The sequence below is a fragment of the Mesoplodon bidens genome (genome assembly GCF_964165515.1).
Source record: "Mesoplodon bidens genome assembly, chromosome: 1".
Lineage (NCBI taxonomy): Eukaryota > Metazoa > Chordata > Mammalia > Artiodactyla > Ziphiidae > Mesoplodon > Mesoplodon bidens.
In genome coordinates, this window is record NC_138176.1 from 159,742,716 (window position 1) to 159,766,674 (window position 23,959).

Here is a 23,959-nt window from a genome sequence, read left to right on the forward strand (position 1 = left end):
CTAAGGGAGAAGGAAAAAAAAGGGGGGGGAATAGTGCCCTTTCCCACATCAAACGCAAACATTCTTATCATTAACGTAACTGTTTTGTATTTCGTCGAATTTTTCTCAAGAGCCCATCACCACCACAGAAAGGAGGCTCAATTAAAACATGTTGAACTGGGTACCCCCTTTTCTTCCTAATACTTTTGGTTCTTTCTAAAACTGTAAACCAGATTTGTTTCTGTAAGGCCGTAGTTCCAGTGGACGTGCATTGTAGCCAAGAATGAGTTTTAGTTTCAAATTGGAAATTTTGGCTCTGTGCAAGCTGACCATGCCTTAATACTGAATCTGTATTGTATAATTCGAACTCTGCTCTGGTTTCCCTCACCTGAGGATGGATCCTTCACTGTCTTTCTTTTGCTGATGTCCCCAAGCTGACCCCCTTCTTTGCCAGCACTGACTGTCTTATGCTCCTTACTCTACATCTTTACTTCTTAGTCTCCCTTCATAATATATTGTACTTTTCCTTCTCATTTCGACTTGGCCTTACCTAATTCAAGAACCCTACATGACCTTCTCTAAGCAACTCAGTACTGAAATAAAACATGAAGAGATGTACTTACTTACACAAAGCAGATCCACATTTTAATAGTTATCTAATCCCTCAAGTACCTAAATTCTATGGAGACAAGAGGTTCGTTATTTTGAAATCCTGTATACCATGATTCATTTCTTTACTGTCTTACTTTCCAAGATGAAAGGACATGACAGTAGCCAAGGTAGATATTGGTAAGGATGATACCACTCCCTGGCTCACATCAAACACAATCAGAGTCACTGAATTGTTAATTTATATAATAAATGCAGTAGTTCAATATGGAACTTCCCCTACTATATACCAATCCCACCCTAGAGAGAAAAAAAAGATAGAAGATAATAAGCTCTAATCATGGCACAAGAGTTTATATATGTTCTATCCATCCATGCATTACAGAAAATGTATTTAATTAAAATCTATTTAATTAAATCTATTTAATTTTCATTTCCCTAAAATAAATAATAAATAAATGTCAGTTTCTTCTCTCATTTCTACGATCTCTAAACTCTCTATATATGGTACATATTTCTAATAACGATGAATAACAAACGATATTTGATACAATTTCGTAAGTTTTTTGGTAAGGGACACCAGCATTAAGATGCTATGAGGGGGGCTTCCCTGGTGGCACAGTGGTTGGGAGTCTGCCTGCCAGTGAAGGAGACGTGGGTTCGCGCCCTGGTCTGGGAGGATCCCACATGCCGCGGAGCAACTGGGCCCGTGAGCCACAATTACTGAGCCTGCGCGTCTGGAGCCTGTGCTCCGCAACAAGAGAGGCCACGATAGTGAGAGGCCCGCGCACCGCGATGAGGAGTGGCCCCCGCTCGCCGCAACTGGAGAAAGCCCTCGAGCAGAAACGAAGGCCCAACGCAGCCATAAATAGATAAATTAATTAAAAAAAAAGATGCTATGGGGTTCTAGACTCATGACAACATCCTATCACTTATATTATTCCTTCTCTCTCCAAAGCTTATCTTCTTTCAGATTCCTTCCTTTCATAATTCTATTATTTATAATAACAATCTGAGCAACAAGACTTATTAAGCACTTAATGGAATGGAAATAACATTTGAGGTTTTAAACAACATCCATTTTAAACACAAATAATGCATGATACAAAATAAGAATGTTGATCTGATGCTAGAGATCAAATTTGGAATTAGGCTATCACTCTAATGTCTAGAGGATGAGTGAACAAATTCAATTTTAAGATGTAGGTTGACTTCATAATTTAGGAAAACTCAGAAATCAAAAACCATAAGCTTTTTCTAGAAACACAAAATTCCATGTTATTATACCAAGATCTTAAATAATTAAACTTCAATATATAAAAGGATACATTAAAATAAAGTCAATGTTTAATACTAAAAGAGAAGCACTAGTGGCAAGGGAAAAATCTGAAAATCATTTATATTTGTCTTTGAAGTATTCTGTGTGATTTTTATTTTTCTAATTAAGTTGGGCCAACAATGAAATCAAGAAAACACTCCCATTTACCATCGCAACAAAAAGAATAAAATATCTAGGAATAAACCTACCTAAGGAGACAAAAGACCTGTATGCAGAAAATTATAAGACACGGATGAAAGAAATTAAAGATGATACAAATAGATGGAGAGATATACCATGCTCCTGGATTGGAAGAATCAATATTGTGAAAATGACTCTACTACCCAAAGCAATCTACAGATTCAATGCAATCCCTATCAAACTACCAATGGCATTTTTCACAGAACTAGAACAAAAAATTTCAAAATTTGTTTGGAAAAACAAAAGGCCCCAAATAGCTAAAGCAATCTTGAGAACGAAAAATGGAGCTGGAGGAATCAGGCTCCCTGACTTCAGACTATACTACAAAGCTACAGTAATTAAGACAGTCTGGTACTGGCATAAAAACAGAAAGATAGATCAGTGGATCAGGATAGAAAGCCCAGAGATAAACCCACGCACATATGGCCAACTTATCTTTGATAAAGGAGCCAGGAATGTACAGTGGAGAAAGGACAGCCTCTTCAATAAGTGGTGATGTAGCACTTTCTGAATATACTCAGATAAAATGAAGGCAGTACAGAAAATGTTCGTGGCAGGAAAATGCCCTCCTGATTACATTTTTAAAGGTGTGTAACAAATAAACAGCCAGTTGTTTAAATGTATATTATCAAAGCTGATTGTAAAGTTGCCTTTTAAGAGTTAACTGATTTCTATTAAATGTCTGAGCTATTGGATATAAACTAAGGCATAATTGTTATCACTTATTTTTTCAAGCCCAAGACTACATTACATTACTTTTAAAAGATATATAATTATATTCTTTTAGAGTATGAATCTATAATGTTATAGATCTCTTATTTTATCTTAAGAATCAGCCAAATACATGTTTTTGAGTTTCCCATGTAACCATATCCTTACCCTCCTTTATCTTTCCTCCTTGCTCTACTTTTTATTACCTCAAGGCAGTTAACTGCCTGATGTTACATAGATACATAATCTTTTACTGGAAATTCCAAAACCTGAAAAGCTTTGAAAACCAAAGTTTTTTTATAACTGGATTAGTGGCAAAAATCTATCCTGACTTGAACTCATTTGGTAGCAAAATCTGATCTGACCTGAATAGACATGAAACTATTTATGGTCCTTATTTATCACACTTAGTGTAAAAATTCATACATTTTGCTACATTAATATTAATGTGTATAATTACAAGGTGCTATAAGACAATGGTAAGGATATTAAATAACATACAAATATGCATGAATTACCTTTCTAAAATTTGAAAAATGTGAATTCCAAAACATATCTGCCCCCAGGTTTTGGATAAGGGATTATGGACTTGTATTTATTTGTAATACTATCATCTGGCCATGAGGGCAGAACTTTATCTTATTCATTGTTTTATCCCCTGGGCCTAGAATTGTGCCTGACACATAGTAAACACTCAATAAATATTTGTTGAATAATCAGAATAAAGAATCACACTGAATTAATAGAAGTGGAGTTCAAAACAGAAAGGAACAAGAATATGTCTTCAGAGCAGTAATCTCCAAATGAAGTTATAATTTATATAGGTCATGAATCTCTTATTTGCAGTTGTGAAATGCAAAAATCTTCAAAAAAAGTTTTGTCATTACTGCTTATCTTCTGAAACCTCAGGGTTTCTTACAAAATTGAGAAACAGGTATTGACTTATTAGATCCCAAATTAGAATAAAAAGAAATATTTAAAGGAAAAACATTTTTAAAGAAAAGCAGAGTGCCACAGCAGACTTTGAATTCCTTAAGGTAAAGATGCTTTTCGTATTCTTTTATCATTTAGTAAAGTAACTGGCACATAGTAGGTACTCAATATATACTGTTAGAACGAACATTAAAAAAGAAGAATTGGGATTTTTTCCATTTAATAAAGACATGTTGAGCACCCTTCTCAGGCCAGTTATTATGCTAGGTGTAAAAAACAGTAGGACAAGAGACACACAGTCTTTTCTTGCCTTCATGAAACAGACTTTAGCAGGGAAGGCAGATGTTTAAATACTACAAAAAATAAAGTTCCAGGTACTATGGATCACAAAAAAAGAAGTAACTAAACTAAACTGTAAGGTTGTGGAAGATCTATAAAGCTTAGACAGTTATGGCTGAAGAGTAGAGTGTGAAGAACAGCCACCAAGTTTTGCAGGCCTAATCAAGGACTCTGTACATTTTTCCAAGGGCAATGAAAAGCATTGAGGGGTTTTTAAAAAAGGAGTGATATTCCATTTGGACTTTTAACTCAGACTTCTATTTACTGAGTACTTACTATGTGCCTGGCATATCATCTTGTTCAGTCCTCACAAAATAGGCTTTATGTTTCCAAGTTGTATGTAGGAGCTGGTGGTCGATCAGCATCCCTATGTAGAACAACTAGTAGAGCCAAATAAACAAACAAAAATCCAACTATCTGAAGACAGAAAAGAGTTGTTGAGAGAACAAGAACTAGAGAAACAGAAAGAGAAAAAATCTTGAGAGACGAACTGGCTTCCATAGCAACACTTTCCCTGGGATCATTATTCTGAGCATGAACAGAAGGCTGAGAATCAGGACAAACCCAGTACAAAGCCTGGTGGAGGGCTAGCAAGGTTAGACAGAGAAATAAGCAGAGGTGTGGCATAGACTTGGAGATCTTAAGCACATGGCCAGTTTTCTCAAGAAAGTTCTTGAATACTAGAACTCTGTGGGGTAGAAGGTTACAAACCTAAGCATGAAACCTGTGAAAAAGTTTTTTAGCAGTCTGACAAGAAAAGGGTTAGAATCTGAGACCCAAAGGGCAAAGGACCCTTAGAGTATATCAAATTCTTAGCTGAAAACTTGTGAGAGCCAGGAAAGAACCAGAGGAAAATTGATCCTGAAAGTAAAACTCAGCCTCAAACCAGCACACTCCTTAACTGGATTAAGGGAATCAGTCACAAGACTATCTGCCCAGTGGAGGGGAGAGTGAACCCTCAAGAAAGGAGGCATTACAGTTTTTTGGACACAATGTCTGGCAACAAATAAAAGACACTAGGCATCCCAGCAGACAAAATCAGATGAATAAAAGATAAGAGAAAATAACACCATAGACAGAGATCCACATATGATCCAGATTTTGGTGTTAACTGGCAAAGGCTTTAAAACAATTGAGTTATATTTTTTTAAAAGAGAAAAACTGGACAAAGTAGATGAAAAGCAGGTAATTTTTCCTGAGAACTGGAATCAATAAAAGAGAACCATTTGGAAATTTTAGAATTGAAAAATACACTAAATGTAAATAAGAATTCATTAAATGGATTTACCAAGAGATATAAAATATCATAAAACAGGATTGGTGAATTGACAGAAGGCCAAAAGAAAATGTCCAAACTGAAGCACAGAGGGAAAAAAATAATGTAAAGTAAAGAAAAAGAGGACTAGAGATAAGTAAGACTCAGTGAAAAATCTAATAGATGTACAAATTGGAGTCTCAGAAAGAAAGGAGAGAAAAATGTGGCAGAACAAATATTCAAACAGATAATGACCAAGAATTTTTCAAAACTGGAGAAAGATATCACCCCAGATTTAAGAAGCCCCACAAACTCAAACCAGAATAAATTAAATGATAATAATAATAATAATAATAATGCAAACAACAATAATAACACACCAAGGTACATCTTAACAAGACTGCTGAAAATCAAAGATAGAAAATGTTAAAACAGCCAGGGTAAGGGTGAGGGACATACATTCAGTGGATAACAAAAAGCCTGATGGCTGACTTTACAACAGAAAACAAAGAGGCCAGAAGGCAATGAAATGTCTCAACAGGCTGACAAAAAAATTACTAACAACTTTGAAATTTATGCACAGAAAAAAAAATCCTTCAGAAATAAAGATGAAATAAAGACATCATCAGACAAGTAAAACTGAGCAGCTTGTCACCCAGAAACTTGCACTGAAACAAATACTAAAAAGAGTTGTTATAGCAGAAGAAAAATAATCGCAGGGTAAATATAGAAAAGTAGGAGGGAATAATGAGAAACAAAAAGGATAAAAATTGGTTAAAAAGGAGTAAATATTACTTTTTTTCTTTCTTAAGATAGTCTTAACTTTCCCATTCAGGCAGTTCAGCTACAAATCAGAAACAATCAGAATCGAGGTCAGAGGATTTCAACTCCTTTCTGAAAAATCACATAATGAATGCACTGATGCTGGCAATACCATTAAAAATACTAAAATGCAAAACAAAAAACCACAGAAACCACCCCCCCAGAAAATACTGACTAAATACTTATGCTGCAAAAGAATAATAGCAATGTCTTGTGGAATTTAAAATAAAATGTATGACAAAAATAACATAAAGGAAAAGAGGTGTAAATAAGTAAAGTGTTCTAAGTTCTAGCATTACATTACAGGGAAATAGTAAAAAAAAAATTAGTTTATTCAAGACTACAATTAATCAAGAATAAATGCTGTCTAGGGTAGCTACATAAATAACAGTAAAATAATGTGTAACTATCACATTAATGGAGACGAAAATAGAACAACAAAAATATTTGAATAAAATCTGAATAATCCAAAAGAATACAAGAAAAGAGAGAAAGCAGAATGTGAAGCAAATGTATCAAATTAAAAAACCAAATATTAAGACCAGAAATATAAAACCAAATATATCAGTAAATTCATTAAATGTAAATATACTAAAAAATAAAATAAAAAGATTTGTCAGCCTGGATTTAAAAAACAACTATACAAGGATGCTGATGCAGAAAGGGTGAAAATAAAAGTATGCAAAAAGTCATACCATGCAACCACTAACCAAAAAAAGCTGTTGTGGCTATACTAACATCGGACAAAACAGACTTTAAGGTGAGAACCTTATTAGAGATAAAGAAGGACATTTCAGGGCTTCCCTGGTGGCGCAGTGGCTGAGAGTCCGCCTGCCGATGCAGGGGACATGGGTTCGTGTCCCAGTCCGGGACGATCCCACATGCCGCGGAGCGGCTGGGTCCGTGAGCCATGGCAGCTGAGCCTGCACATCTGGAGCCTGTGCTCCGCAACGGGAGAAGCCACAACAGTGAGAGGCCCGCGTACCGCAAAAAAAAAAAAAAAAAAAAGAAGGACATTTCATAAAGATTAAGGGGTTAATCCACCAGGAAGCTATCACAATATAAAGCTATATACAACCAATGAAATAGCCTTAAAATTTTTTAAATTAAAAAATTTAGAGAATTAAAAGAAATAGACAAATATACAAGCATGATGGGAGATTTAAACATATATCGTTGAATAGCTGGTAACAAACAGAAAAAATTCAATAAGATTATAGAAAAGCTGAACAGCATAACTGACACCTGGACTTCAGTGACATATATAGGCAACCTGACCCAACAGTGACAGACACACATTATTTACAAGTGCACGTGGAACACGCAGCAAAACTGACTACATACTAGATTGTAAAGCAAGCCTCAACAAATTTTAAAATATTTAATCAGTCAGAGAATGTTCTCTGACAACACTGACATTAAGCTGGAAATCAATAACATTGACATGATACTATACATAGAAAATCCTAAAGATGCCACCAGAAAACAAGAGCTCATCAATGAATAGAATAAAGTTTAAGGATACAAAATTAATATACAGAAATCTATTGCATTTCTGTACACTAACAACAAACAATCAGAAAGAGAAATTAAGGAAACAATCCCATTTACCATCACATCAAAACCAATAAAATACCTTGGAATAAACCTAAGAAAGTAAAAGACCTATACTCAGAAAACTGCTAGACATAGATGAAAGAAACTGAAGACAACACAAACAGATGGAAAGATACACCGTGTTCTTGAATTGGAAGAATCAATATTGTCAAAATAAACATACTACCCAAGGCAATCTATAGGTTCAGTGCAATCCCTATCAAAATACCAATGGCATTTTTCACAGAACTAGAACAAATAATTTAAAATTTTGTATGGAAATACAAAAGACCCCAAACAGCCAAGAGAATCTTGAGAAAAAGAACAGAGCTGAGGAATCATGCTCCCTGACTTCATACTACAAAGCTACAGTAATCAAAACAGTATGGTATTGGCACAAAAACAGACACATAGGGCTTCCCTGGTGGCGCAGCGGTTGAAAGTCCACCTGCCGATGCAGGGGACACGGGTTCGTGCCCCAGTCGGGGAAGATCCCACATGCCGCAGAGTGGCTAGGCCCGTGAATCATGGCCACTGAGCCTGCGCGTCTGGAGCCTGTGCTCCGCAATGGGAGAGACCACAACAGTGAGAGGCCCGTGTACCACAAAAAAAACCAAACAAACAAAAAACAAACAAACAAAAAAAAAACCAGACACATATATCAATGCAACATGATAGAGAGCCCAGAAATAAACCCACACACTTAAGGTCAATTAATCTGCAACAAAGGAGGCAAGAATATACAACAGAGAAAAAACAGTCTCTTCAATAAGTGGTACTGGGAAACCTGGACAGCTACATGTAAAAAAACAAATTTGAACATTCTGTAACACCATATAGAAAAATCAACTCAAAATGAATTAAAGACCTGAATGTAAGAGCAGATACTATAAAACTCCTAGAGAAAAATATAAGCAGAACACTCTTTGACATAAATCACAGCAATAATTTTTTGGATCCATCTCCTAAAGCATAGGAAATAAAAGCAAATAAACAAATGCGGTCTAATTAAACTTAAAAGCTTTGGCACAGCAAAGAAAACCATTGACAAAGCAAAAAGACAACCTACTGAATGGGAGAAAATATTTGCAAACGATATGTCTGGTAAGGGATTAATATGCAACATATATAAACAGCTCATACAACTCCATATAAAAAAACACTACCTGATTAAAAAATGGGCAGAAGAACTGAATAGACATTTTTTGAAATAAGAAATGCAGATGGCCAAAAGGCACATGAAAAGATGCTCAACATTGTTAATCATCAGGGAAATGCACATCAAAAGCTCATACCTGTCAGAATAGTTATCATGAAGAACATAAGTTACAAATGTTGGCGAGGATGTGGAGAAAAGGGAACCCTCCTACACTGTTAGTGGGAATGTAAATTGGTACAGCCACTATGGAAAACAGTATGGCAGTTTCTCAAAAAACTAAAAATAGAACTACCATATGATCCAGCAATTCCACTCCTGGGTACATATCCAAAAAAACCCAAAACACTAATTCAAAAAGATACATCACCTCAATGTTCATAGCAGCATTATTTACAATTGCCAAGATATGGAAGCCACCTAAGTGTTCATCATTAGATGAATGGATAAAGAAGATGGGAGATTATATATATACACACACACACACACACACACATATATGCATGCAATGGAATACTACTCAGCCATAAAAAAAGAACAAAATTTTGCCATTTGCAGCAACATCGATGGACTTGGAGGTCATTATGCTGAGTGAAATAGGTCATACAGGAAGACAAATGCTATATGATATCACTTATATGTGGAATCTAAAAAATTTTTAAACTAGTGAATAAACAAAAGAGAAGTGTACTCACAGATACAGAGAACAACCTAGTCATTACCAGTGGGGAGTGGGAAGGGGGGAGCAATATAGGAGCAGAGGATTAAGAGGTACAAACTATTAGGTATAAAATAAGCTACAAGGATATATTGTACCACATGTTGAATATAGCCAATATTTTATAACAACTATAAGTGGAGTACAACTTTTAAAAATTGTGAATCACTATATTGTACACCTATAACATATAATATTGTACAGCAACTATACTTCAAAAAAAGTACAAAAAAAAGAAAATATTAATGGCTTGGAAATTAAGCAATATACTTCAGGATAGCCCTTGGGTCAAATTTTTTAAATGACAAAAAAATTAGGAAATGTTTTATACAAAAGGATAGTAAAAATATAACTCATTAAAACTGTGGAATGCAGTTAAAGTAGTGCTTAGGGGAAAAATCATAGCCTTAAATGCATATTTTAGAAAAGAAAAAAGTCTTGAAATCCATGATCTAAGTTTCCATCTCAAGAAACTAAAAAAAGAACAGCAAATCAATCCCAAAGAAAATAGGAGAAAATTAATAATAAAGATGTGATCCAAAATTAAGAGAAAACAGCAAAGCCAAAACTGGTTCTTTGATGAGATCAATTAAATAGATAAACACCTAGCAAAACTGTTCAAAGACACACACGCACACAAATTTTCATAATCAGAAACTGTGACAGACTTTTCAGACATTAAAGAGAAATAATAGTTTATTATAGACAACTTTAAGCCAATTATTTATGTCATTTAAATGAACACATTCTTTGAAAAACACAATTTATCAAAGCTGACAAGGGAAGGGATGTGGGAACAGATGTATATGTATGACTGATTCACTTTGTTATAAAGAAGAAACTAATAAAAAAAATTTAAAAAAGAAAGAAAGAAAAAAAAAGCTGACAATAGAAGGAATAGAAAATCTGAATACTCCTATATCTATTAAAAATTGAATCTGTTCTTTAAAATCTTTCCAACACAATGCTGAAGCAGAACAAAACTGGAGGACTGACAACTTCAACTTATTATAAAGCTACCAAAATCAAGACAATGTGGTAATGTTAAAAAAATAGACAAGTAGATCAATGGAATAGAATAGAGACTCAGAAATACCAACACAAATATAGTCAACTGATCTTTGAAAAAAGAGCAAAGGCAATTCAATGGAACAAAGACAGTCTTTTCAACAAATTGTACTGGAACAACTGGTCATCCACATGCAAAAGAAAAAAAAGGATCATAAATGTAAAACCCAGATCCATAAGACTTCTAAAAAATAACATAGGATAAAATCTAAGTGACCTTGGGTTTGGTGATTAATTCTTAGACATAACACCAAAAGCATGATCCATAAAAGAAAAAAATTGATAAGTTGGACTTCATTAAAATTAAAAACTTCTCTGAGAAAGATACTGCTAAGAGAATGAAAAGACTGGCCACAAATAGGGAGAAGATAGTTGCAAAGCACATATCTGATAAAGGACTTGTACCCAAAACATAAAACAGACTCCTAAAACTCAACAACAAGAACACCCAATTAAAAATGGGCAAAAGACCTGAAGGGACACCTCACCAAAGAAGACATACAGATGGCAAATAAACATATGAAAAGATATTCACTATCATATCTCACTAGGGAATTGCAAATTAAAACAACAGTGAGATATCACAACACACCTATTAGAATGGTCAAAATCTAAAACACTGATAACACCAAATGCTGGTGAGAATGTAGAGCAACAGGAACTCTCAATCAGTGCTGGTGGGAATGCAAAAATGGTATAGCCACAATGGAAGACAAGTTGTCAGTTTCTACCAAATTTTTACCATACAAGCCAGAAATCATGCTTCTTGGTATTTACCCAAATTAGCTGAAAACTTATGTCAACACAAAAATCTACCCAGGAATGTTTATACCAGTTTTATTCATAACTGCCAATCTTGGAAGAAACCAAGATGTCCTTCAACAGATAGTGAATGTATAAACAAACTGATACATCCCCACAATATAATATTATTAAGAAAAAAAAGAGCTATCAAGAAACAAAAAGACATACAGTAACATAACGGACATTGCCAAGTGAAAGAAGTCAATTTGAAGAAGCTACATACTGTTATGATTACAACTATAGGGCATTCTCAAAGGCAAAACTATAGAGACAGTAAAAAACCAAGTGGTTGCCAGGGGCTCGGAAAGAGGGAGGGATGCGTAGGTGGAGCACAGGGGATTTCCTTAGGACTGTAAAACTATTCTGTAAGATACTGGAATAGTAGATACATGGTATTATACATTTGTCAAAACCCATAGACCTATGTAACACGAACAGTGAAACTTGATGAAAACTGTGGACTTTAATAATAATGTATCAATATCAATTGGTCCACCAATAGTAACAAATGTACCACACTAATGCAAGATGCTAATAATAAGGGAAACAGTATATAAGGAAAGGGGATGTATGGAAACTCTGTACCTTTTACTCAATTTTTCTGTAAGCCTAAAACCATTCTAAAAAATAAAGTCTACTAATTAAAAACAAAACACAACAAAATAAAAAACCTTCTCAAAAGAAAATCTGAGACACAGGCTTCAATGGAGAATTCTTCCAAACATTTAAGAAAGAAATAACACAGTCTCATAACATTTTTGTATCAAATAGAATAGAAAAAAAGGGGGGAACATTTCCCTACCATTTTATCAGGCCAGTATAACCTTATATAAAACTTGTCAAAAACATTACAAGAAAGGAAAATTACAGACCAATCTTTCTCACTGACATAGATTCAATCCTTCAGCACTTACTATTGGACTTCTGCTAATGCATAGGATGTGGACAGCCAGAACAAGAAACATCACTCCCACCCTAACAATGAGAAAAAGTGGTATAATCTACAAAATCATAACTTTTGAACTCACCATAAAACTGAAGTTTTAAGACGATCAAGTGAACTAAATTCCAAAGAGTAACAAGCCCCTCTAAAGACAGATGGGACTCCAAACTATTTCATATTTGGCAAAGCACAGGAGGAAAAGGAGCCTACCGAAGAATTCAGCTAAAATTGTTAACTGTTATTGATTAGATGTGGGCTAGCATGTCAGTTGAGAAACACTGGTAGCTCAAAACCCAAGGGGAATTCACACTCACTTGCATGCTCTTCTCCATAGGTCTCCATCAGGATGGAGAGCAGGAACTGCAGAGGCCCCCTTCTGTGGCACAGGTGTGCAAGAAAGGATAGGCTACCACTACAAAACAAGCATGCAACCATGCCACCTTGCCCAAACTCTCTTCTCATTTGAGGAAGAGGCCTTAAACCTCTGAGGGAGGCAATAATTTGTTGCTTCTGGGGGTGAGATAGATACAATAACTGTCTTCCTCACAGAAACGTAAGAAAACTCTCACAGGCCCCAAATCCTGTACCAGTACATAGCAGAGGTAAGCCAGAACTAGGAAGAGGCAGGAATCTCTCTTTCACCCATTATTTGCCACAAGGTAAAGTTTGGCTGCCAAAAGCAGAAGAGAAAGGAACATTGTCAAAGACCCACTCCCAAGGCACCTGGACTGAGACAGGACCAGGAGGACAGAAAATGCCTGTATCTACCATGAGCTTAGGACTGAGTAACAAACAACAGACTACAGCTGAGGAAGGGATCAGAGCATGGAGAGAGACCTCCCTCTGTGGCACAGGCAAACGAGACAAATGAAAACTGAGGATATAGACACTGAGAAAAACCCTCCAGTACCCCAGGACTATTTCTAAGAACAAAGTTACAGCAGCCCACTGAATTTGAAGCTTGTGGTACAGTGACGCTAATGACAGTAATAACAAAACTCAAGCCTAGCTTGGCTCCTGACTGTACTGACTGAAGCCTCCATACTCAGTAAAGATATAGAACACTTGAACAAAATTGTCAATATACTTGACCTAATTGACATGTATAGTACAGTAACAGCAGAATGCTCATGCTTTCCAAGGACATGTGGAACATTCAACAAGATAACCTGAATGGCCTCACACATGTTTTAAAAATTAAATTTTTTATTAAAAAATGTTCCCTCAAAGAAAACTCCAGCCCCCAATAACATTACTGGGAATTCTACCAAACATTTAAGGAGGAAATAATATCAACTCTATAAAATTCTTCCAGAAAACAGGAGAGAAGGGAACACTTCTCAACTCAATTTAAGAGATCAGCATTACCTGATATCAAATCTAGACAAAGATGTTAAAGTAAAACTATAAACCAATATCCTTTATAAAAATACTCACAAAATCTTCAACAAAGTATTAGAAAATTGAATCAAGAAATATATAAGGACAACGCATTATAGCCAAGTAGAATTTATCTTAGGAATGCAAAATTGGTTTAACAATCAAAACCAATTAGTATCATTCACCATATCAACATATATAAAAAAATCACATGAGCATCTCTCCAGATACAAGAAAAGTATTTAACAAAATTCAACATCAATTAGTAATAAAACACTCAGAAAACCAGGAACAGAAGAGAGCTTCTTCAAGCTAACAAAAAGCATCTATACAACATTGCACTGGTGTCACTAGCCAGTGTAACAGGGCAAGAAAAAGAACTAAAAGGCACACTGATTGGAAAGGAAGAAGTAAAACATCTTTATTCATAAATGACACATATACTTGGAAAATATTAAGCAATCTACAAAAATGGTACTATAACTAACAAATAAGTTTAGTAAGTCTCCAGGATACATGGTAAATATACAAATATCAATTTTATTTCTGTATACTAACAACAAGTAATTGGAAACTGAAATGAGAAAAAAAGTCATTAGGTTAATAGTATCAAAAACACATGAAATACTTGGGGAAAATCTTAATAAAATATGTGCAATATTTGTGTACTTAACTATAAAACAGTGATGAGAGAAAATGCAGATAAGAATAAATGGAAACACAAAGCATGTTCATTGGCCAGAAAATTCAATACTGTTAAGATGTCAAGTCTCCCCAAATTGATCTCTACATTCAACATAACCCCAATACAAATCCCAGTAAGTTTTTTGTAGTAATTTACAAGATGATTCTAAAATTCATATGGCAAAGCAAAGTACCTAGAGTAGTCAAAACAAATTTGAAAAAGAGAAACAAAGTCGGACGACTAATTACCTGATTTCAAGACTTACTATAAAGTTATAAAAATGAAAATAGTGTGGTATTAGCATAATAATAGACAAATAGATCAATGGAACAGAATAGAGTCAGAAATATTCACCCATGCACGCGTGCGCGTGTGTGTGTGTTTGTGTGTGTATGTGTGTGTGTGTGTATACTAAATAAATTTTCAGCAAAGGTGCCAAGAAAATTAGTGGAGAAAGGATAGATTTGTCAAAAAATTAGTACTAGAAATAGGTATGGTACTGGACATACACATGCAAACAACAACAACAACAACAAGCTTTACATTACATCATATACAAAAATTGACTTAAAATGGATTCTAGATCTAAATGTGCAAGCTAAGACTAATAAAACTTCTAGAACAAAACATAGGAGGAGCTTTTTTTCTTTCTTTTTTTTAAACATACGGAATTTATCGTTTTCTGGTTTTCCCTCTTGACATGATACCATTTATTTATTTTTTATTTTTTATTTTTTTAACATCTTTATTGGAGTATAATTGCTTTACAATGGTGTATTAGCTTCTGCTTTATAACAAAGTGTGTCAGTTATACATATACATATGTTCCCATATCTCTTCCCTCTTGCATGTCCCTCCCTCCCACCTTCCTTACCACACCCCTCTACGTGGTCACAAAGCACCGAGCTGATCTCCCTGTGCTATGCGGCTGCTTCCCACTAGCTATCTATTTTACGTTTGGTAGTGTATATATGTCCATGCCACTCTCTCACTTTGTCACAGCTTACCCGTCCCCTTCCCGATATCCTCAAGTCCATTCTCTAGTAGGTCTGTGTCTTTATTCCTGTCTTACCCCTAGGTTCTTCATGACCTTTTTTTTCCCCTTAGATTCCATATATATGTGTTAGCATATGGTATTTGTTTCTCTCTTTCTGACTTACTTCACTCTGTATGACAGAATCTAGGTCCATCCACCTCACTACAAATAACTCAATTTCGGTTCTTTTTAAGGCTGAGTAATATTCCATTGTATATATGTGCCACATCTTCTTTATCCATTCATCTGTTGATGGACACTTAGGTTGCTTCCATGTCCAGGTTATTGTAAATAGAGCTGCAATGAACATTTTGGTACATGTCTCTTTTTGAATTATGGTTTTCTCAGGGTATATGCCCAGTAGTGCGATTGCTGGGTTGTATGGTAGTTCTATTTTTATTTTTTTAAGGAACCTACATACTGTGGAGAAACTTTTTGTGACCTTGGGGGAGGCAAAGATTCTTAGGTAGGGCACAAAAAGCACAAATCATGAAAGAAATTGATAAAAATGTATGTCTTCAAAATTCTAAATTTCTGCTCTTTGAAAGACCCAGTTAAGAAAATGAAAAGATAAACCACAGTCAGGGAGAAAGTATTTTCAAGCTGCATATCTGATAAGGGACTTGTGCCATATATAAAGAATCCTTACAATTCAACAATATGAGAACAAACACAATTTTTTTTAATAGGCGAAAGATTTGAACAGACTACTTCACCAAAGGAGATATAAACATTTGATAAGATGCTCAATATCTTTGTCATTTGGCAAATGCAGTTAAAGCCACAATGGGATATCATTATGCTCCTACTAGAGGAGTGTAATTATAAATAAAAATTAATTAATTAAAAACTGACATCAAGCACTAGCAAGGATGCAGAACAATCCTCATAACTGCTGGTGGAAATGCAAAATAATATAGCCACTTTGGAAAAGTTTGGCAGATTCTTATAGACATACACTTACCATACAACTCAGCAATTCCACTCCTACGTATTTATCCAAGAGAAAAGAAAACTAAAAACCAAAACAAAGGGCTTCCCTGGTGGCGCAGCGGTTGAGACTCCGCCTGCCAATGCAGGGGACACGGGTTCGTGCCCCGGTCCAGGAAGGTCCCACATGCTGCGGAACGGCTGGGCCCATAAGCCATGGCCGCTGAGCCTGCGCGTCCAGAGCCTGTGCTCCGCGAGGGGAGAGGCCACAACAGTGAGAGGCCCGCGGACCGCAAGAAAACAAAACAAAAAACCTATACCAGAAAACATGTATTGGCTTTACTCATAATCTCTATAAACAGAAACAACCCATAGCTCTATAACCAAAAATGCCCAGCAACCAATGAATGGATAAACAAATCGTAGTACATCCAAACAATGAAATATTACTCAACAATAAAAAGGAACAGAACTACTGAAATACCAACAGCACAAAGGAATTTCAAAAGCATTATGCAAAATGACAGAAACCAGGCACAAAATTTTAAATACTGTATGATTCCATTTATCACATTCACAAAAAAAAGGAAAGATCTCCTGATCAATCTCTGCATCCAAAGAACTTAGCATATTAGAAAATACTCGATAAACGCCCAGTGGACGGTTAGACGGGCAATCATTGCAGGGAGGGTGGAGTGCAAGATGATAAATAGACGCGAAAGCCAAAATGTACCTGGGGGCTCAAACCCACCTACAGGATGGAAAAAGTGAAGGAAGGTATAGTCCAACCTACCTCCACTGACGCCAGCAGCTTAAAAAATTAGACCCTGTAAAGGACTACAATATGAATGAATAGCCTCAGCGGTTCTCTAGCCTGAAGAAAGGCGTGATGTGCCCCACCTTTCTTTAAAAAAACAAAAAAAATCTATTACCCTCACGCCCGAAGCTGAGCAAGTGGAGCTTACACCTGGAAGGGAGGTTCTTCCCTGCCCAGAAGCGGAGCTGGAGAGACCCGAGGCGGGCTTCGGCTTAGATCAGCGGGGTGCAGAAGGAGCCGAAGCACCGCCACGGCCCCGCTGGTCTCCATACCTTCCCACTCAGCCTCACTTACCCAGGCCTGCCGTTCCAACTGAGCGTACAAATTGGAGCCCTTGAGCTTTTGGACTATCTGGGCAATAATGAGAGCGAGATCCGACTCCTCCTGCAACATTTCCCCTGTCCTAGCCCGCCAAGCAGCGGGGGCAGGACGCTAGCGGGGAGAGAACCGGCTACGTACGAGGTCCCACTCAGGGCCAGTGACACTTCTCGGGGACCTTATTACGCAGGGACTCCTCCAGCAGGCGTTACCAGGCAACTGCCGGGCCGTGTGTCCGTTCCTCTCTGGTCCCCCCCACGCCTGAAGGCTGCAGCACCTGCGTTCCGCTGGCAGAAAACGACCTGCGGGGTCGGGGGAGGGGAGTAGGTTTTCACTCCATTGCTCCTGCTTGGTCTGTTGTTGAAAGGCAAGAGGAGGACCTCTTTCCTCTAGAACCACAGCGCCTCTGATGCACCAGGGGAAATCAGAAAGTTGTGTATTTTGTGTTTTATTATAAAGGAAAATAATAGGAAAATATTGTAAAGGAAAATAATAACCTTCCAATCTCTACAGAAACAGGGCAGTGCACACAACGACATGACAAATGACTTCCAAAAATTATGAGGCTCTGATGCTAGCTGTGTGAACTTGGGTGAGGTGCTTAAATTTCAGAACTCAGTTTCCGCCTCAGTAAAATAATACCCGGTTGATAAGATACTCTGATGATTAGCTGAGGTAACACTTGTGAGGGGGCCTAGCACTATACTTAGCACTCCATTTTCCCCCCCTTCTCTTTCTGTTCTCTGGGGTCTTATATCAGGAATAAATAGACAGCATCTCCTTATCTAACAGCTACAACTTAACCAAGAAGCATTTATTGATAGGTTTTCTGTGAAGCACTGGCAATTCCAGGATAGCTAAGACATTGTCCCAGGCTTAAGGAATATGCCATCTAGATTTCTCTTCTTCCATGCACTAATTCGTTCAATCAAAAATCAATTCAAAATTCATTCAGCTTTCAACTTATTGAGCATTTACATACAAGAAACTGTGTGGACACAAAGGTAAATAAAACATGGTTCTTGACATCAAAGTAACATAGCAAAAATTTTTAGGAGAACTAGAAGTAGCTGATTTAATTAGTTGAATGGCATTCCAAAAGCCAGCTAATATAAGGCCTATGGAATAATACATGTATTAGAATAACCTCACCAAAATAATCAAGAGTTAATTTCAAATGTGGGTGTGCATATATTTTAAGCAGAAAAGATGTAGATTCCAAGAAAACAGACCAAGATTGCTGCAAAAGCTAGTCTAACTGCATTAAATTTTAATGTGCTTAGGCATCAAGAGAGAGCTTTTGATTCAATAGGCCTCTGGTGGGACCTGCTAATCTGCATTTCTGGCAAGCTCCCAGGAGATGATGACCCTGGTGACCCAAGGACTATATTCTGAATAGCAAAGGACTAAACCAGGTAAACAATAACAATTCAAAGGGACCAGACCTCTGGCATCTATGCACAGTACCCTGCCCTTCACAACACAACTGTTCAGAATATTGTGATGGTAAATACAAATTCCAAATAACCCGTTTGGTCAGGTTTGTTTATTAAAACATTTTTGGAATGAGGCAGGCAAGGAAAAAAAATTACTTAAGGCAATTAATGACAGACTCTACAAAACATTCTCCCACGACTCAATTTATCAAACTCGTAGATGAGTACATCCCTTCAACTCTTTACAGTCCCTCCATCCCAACACCCCACCCATTCAGGAATCTCCAGCACAAACATCACTATGAACAAAAAAAGAAAACTATGGAGAAAGTTCTTTTGAGATTGAAAAAGGTGAAGTGATTAATAACTAAAGAGATAACGATGTCAGGTTAAGAAGAGTCATAAAGGGCTTCCCTGGTGGCGCAGTGGTTGAGAGTCCGCCTGCCAATGCAGGGGACACGGGTTCGTGCCCCGGTCTGGGAGGATCCCACATGCTGCGGAGTGGTTGGGCCCATGAGCCATGGCCGCTGGGCCTGCACTTCTGGAGCCTGTGCTCCGCAACGGGAGATGCCACAACAGTGAGGGGCCCGCATACCGCAAAAAAAAAAAAAAGTCATGAAGCATGGAAGGGAAAGAAATGAAACCATGGAGCCGAAGAAAAGGCATGGTGCCTAGAGTCAGAAGACGGTCTAGCTTCCCTCCTACTCTGTACCCTTGGAACTGCATGAGTGCCTTCCATCATCAGAGTTTCAGCTTTCTCACCTGTAACTAGAGGATAAAATACCCACCTGAGGGGATAGTGTACCTAGTATTAAAAATCAGTAACCATTAAAATTGAGATAATTTGGCAAAAACAATGCTCAGTTCAATTGACAAGGGAATAGAAAGTACCTAAAGAAATGTAGCAAAACATGTGAAAGTAGCCAGCACAATTCTTTGCACAGATAGAGGCTTTAAATACTTTTCTTTTAAAGAGAATACAGTTTTCAGTCTTAAAGCAGCAATTAAGAAGTTCAGATTTGATTCTGAAGGCATGCCCAAGCAAAAACAAAATTTAATCCTAACATTAAAAAAGTGTTTCTCACATACATAGAAGCGGGTGGGTTGGAGTATAATTCAATTCTAGAATGCCCTCGGTTCTCTTTTTTTTTCAATTCGATTTAGCCAGACTTTTCAGAACACCTGCTCTGTGCTAGGAATGGCAAGGAATACAAGTAAGAAATGGTCCCTTCTCTCAAGTAATTCTCAGTCCCAAAGGGATGGTGAGGCCAGCACATAAAGAGCTGGAATGGTAGACAGGCCCCTCCCACCTGTGTATCTGGACATTTTATTACTTTAAAGTCATTGAAGGTGCAGATTCCCATATTTATCCCTCAAGAGAGAACTTTGCCTTGGAAATTCTTACTCTATCTAGTGTGGTTGAGGACTGGGAAAACACTCTATTTCTGACATGTTAGAGTGAACCATGACCCAGACTAACAAATGATAGCAAAAGGGGTCCGAATAATCTGAATGGTTAAAACTGTATAAACGGAGACAACAGCAAACTAGATGCAGAGAGAAGTCTCCTTGAAATTGCCTCAAATTCAGAGCAGAGGTACTCTGGGCCAACATGTATAAGGCCCTGTACCCAATCTTGACTTTCTCAGACCTGTGCTGCTTTGATTTATTTTACATACAATGTAGTGTCAGATTTCACTGTGGGTGAGGGGATGCATTTAAAATCACTGACCAGTAACCTCACAGAGGCAAGGGTGTGGACCACATCAAAAACACCCTGTCAGCCTAACGCAAAAATAAGGCATGCTTCAGGGTATAACAGCAGAACATGTCCTTACTTTATTCACATGAGTGTGGCCTGCATAAACTCTACAATCTACAATGAAAATGATTTTCCGTTGTTATTTTAGAAGGAGACACTGCTTTTAGCATGTTGTGTCTGAAGAATGGCTTGAATTGTATGTCGTCAGGAATTTACTTAAATAACAATTATTATGTGTGTTGTGTGTATCACGAATGTCACAGATCTCGCTGTCTTTGGGAACAAATGAGCTCATAGAGATATCAACTACCTGCCATGGATATGTAGCCCCACATGCTAGCGCAAGACCTCAGGCTCCTCTTCAAAGTCTCTTCCTGTCACTCCTGAGAGTTGTTAGGAAATGACACAGGTGTGCTTAAGAAAAATTCTGCTTGTTACCTCCTCTGTTCACTTGGGTGATGTCTGATGCCCCCAAGCCACTGTCCAGGGTGCTGCTTCTTGGTGATCTCAAAGCTGCAAAACACCAGAGGTGCTTAAATCCCAAGGGTCACCAAAGCCCTCATGAAAAAAAGCCCCTTTGATTCTGTTTGCCATCTCTCTTTACAAGGTGGCCATACCTCATTTCTGAGTCCAGGCTGAGTATCAGACCGTGCTACCCTCCACCCCCCCCCCCTTTTTTTCTTCCTCTGATCCCAGGCAACTGTGTGTGAAACGGGAAGACTGGGCTACTGGCTCTGTGAGCAATCTCAGGAACTGTGCTGACTCCTTGTAAATTATAAAACTCTCAGGAGAAACCCAAGTAACACTGGTTTAAATTATAGGATACTTATTATTAACAACAAATCTGGAAGAGTGTCCCAAGTTTGGTTCAGTGCCTCAACAACATCATCAAGAATCTGAGCTCTTCTTTTCTTTTCCATTTTGCCATCTTTAGCATGCTGGCTTTCACCATCTAACTTATTGCTTCAGTCTCAGGATGGCTACTGCAGTTCCAAGTAACATGTTCTCCTACTGCTGCCTACAAAGGCAGGGAGGGAGGAAATAAGAGTTCTCAATGACTGTGTATGTCTCTCTTTTTTGAGGAAAAACTATTTTTTTCCAAGAAGCCCCCAAGAAGAATACTCCATGCTACTTATTGCCTGAAGCTCTGTCACAAAACCACCTCTAGCTACAAGAGAGTCTGGCAAGAAGTAATTCAGTACTTTATTCTCAATCCTGGGAGAAAGATGAGGGAGCAGGATTGCTTATTGATGCTGCTGTATTGTCCAAAATGACTTCAGTGTAAAATTTTACTATGATATGGACACTTATAAATGAACTTCCCTGACTGATATTGGGGCCAATCAGACTACAAATAAACTAAAACCATTAGAGTTAGGCAATATTCAGATCACTTACCATTCACACCGAGTTAATTGTGTGCAGTTTAAGACCCAGAATCTAAATTATAGTACTCCTCAATGTAGCAATTTCTCAGTATCATGATGCTATTTTAAAGCTAAAAACAAGTAAGAAGACCCACTTGTAAAATAAGGTCTATGAGTGAAAGATTATGTGGCAAAAGCAAAATATCTGTAAATGTTATTGCAAAAAAAGAAAAAAAGAAAAACTTGGTGACATGTGGGCTTCCCTGGTGGCGCAGTGGTTGAGAGTCCGCCTGCTGATGAAGGGGACATGGGTTCGTGCCCAGGTCTGGGAAGATCCCACATGCCGCGAAGCGGCTGTGCCCGTGAGCCATGGCCGCTGAGCCTGCGTGTCCGGAGCCTGTGCTCCGCGACGGGAGAGGCCACAACAGTGAGAGGCCCGCATACCACACACACACACACAAAATTGGTGACATGGGAGGAAAGCAGCTTCTGCATAAATGACTTTCTTTTTTTTTTAACATCTTTATTGGAGTATAATTGCTTTACAATGGTGTGTTAGTTTCTGCTTTATAACAAAGTTAATCAGTTATACATATACATATGTTCCCATATCTCTTCCCTCTTGCGTCTCCCTCCCTCCCACCCTCCCTATCCCACCCCTCTAGGTGGTCACAAAGCACCAAGCTGATCTCCCTGAGCTATGCGGCTGCTTCCCACTAGCTATCTGTTTTACATTTGATAGTGTATATATGTCCATGCCACTCTCTCACTTTGTCCCAGCTTACCCTTCCCCCTCCCCATATCCTTAAGTCCATTCTCTAGTAGGTCTGTGTCTTTATTCCTGTCTTACCCCTAGGTTCTTCATGACCATTTTTTTAAGATTCCATATATATGTGTTAGCATACGGTATTTGTTTTTCTCTTTCTGACTTACTTCACTCTGTATGACAGACTCTAGGTCCATCCACCTCACTACAAATAGCTCAATTTCATTTCTTTTTACAGCTGAGTAATATTCCGTTGTATACATGTGCCACACCTTCTTTACCCATTCATCTGTTGATGGGCACTTAGGTTGCTTCCATGTCCTGGCTATTGTAAATAGAGCTGCAATGAACATTGTGGTACATGATTCTTTTTGAATTGTGGTTTTCTCAGGGTATATGCCCAGTAGTGGGATTGCTGGGTCATATGGTAGTTCTAGTTTTAGATTTTAAGGAACCTCCAGACTGTTCTCCATAGTGGCTGTATCAATTTACACTCCCACCAACAGTGCAAGAGGGTTCCCTTTTCTCCACACCCTCTCCAGCATTTATTGTTTCTAGATTTTTTGATGATGGCCATTCTGACCGGTGTGAGGTGATATCTCATAGTAGGTTTGATTTGCATTTCTCTAATGATTAATGATGTTGAGCATTCTTTCATGTGTTTGTTGGAACTCTGTATATCTCCTTTGGAGAAATGTCTATTTAGGTCTTCTGCCCATTTTTGGATTGGGTTGTTTGTTTTTTTGATACTGCGCTGCATGAGCTGCTTGTAAATTCTGGAGATTAATCCTTTGTCATTTGCAAATTTTCTCCCATTCTGAGGGTTGTCTTTTGGTCTTGTTTATGGTTTCCTTTACTGTGCAAAAGCTTTTAAGTTTCATTAGGTCCCATTTGTTTGTTTTTGTTTTTATTTCCATTTCTCTAGGAGGTGGGTCAAAAAGGATCTTGCTCTGATTTATGTCATAGAGTGTTCTGGCTATGTTTTCCTCTAAGAGTTTTATAGTGTTTGG

The 23,959-nt window shown here is 37.5% G+C and overlaps 1 protein-coding gene across 2 annotated transcripts in view; it reads right to left on the reverse strand.

Moving 5' to 3' along the window:
* TBC1D19 (TBC1 domain family member 19) overlaps positions 1-17,796 on the reverse strand; it is a 159,659-nt gene extending 141,863 nt beyond the window's left edge. For both annotated transcript variants that reach the window (XM_081246683.1, XM_081246682.1), the window contains exon 1: positions 17,595-17,796. In XM_081246683.1, coding sequence (XP_081102809.1) covers positions 17,595-17,693 — 99 coding nt within the window. In that variant the 5' untranslated portion in view covers positions 17,694-17,796. The remainder of the gene's footprint in view (positions 1-17,594) is intronic.
* Positions 17,797-23,959: the final 6,163 nt, after the last annotated feature.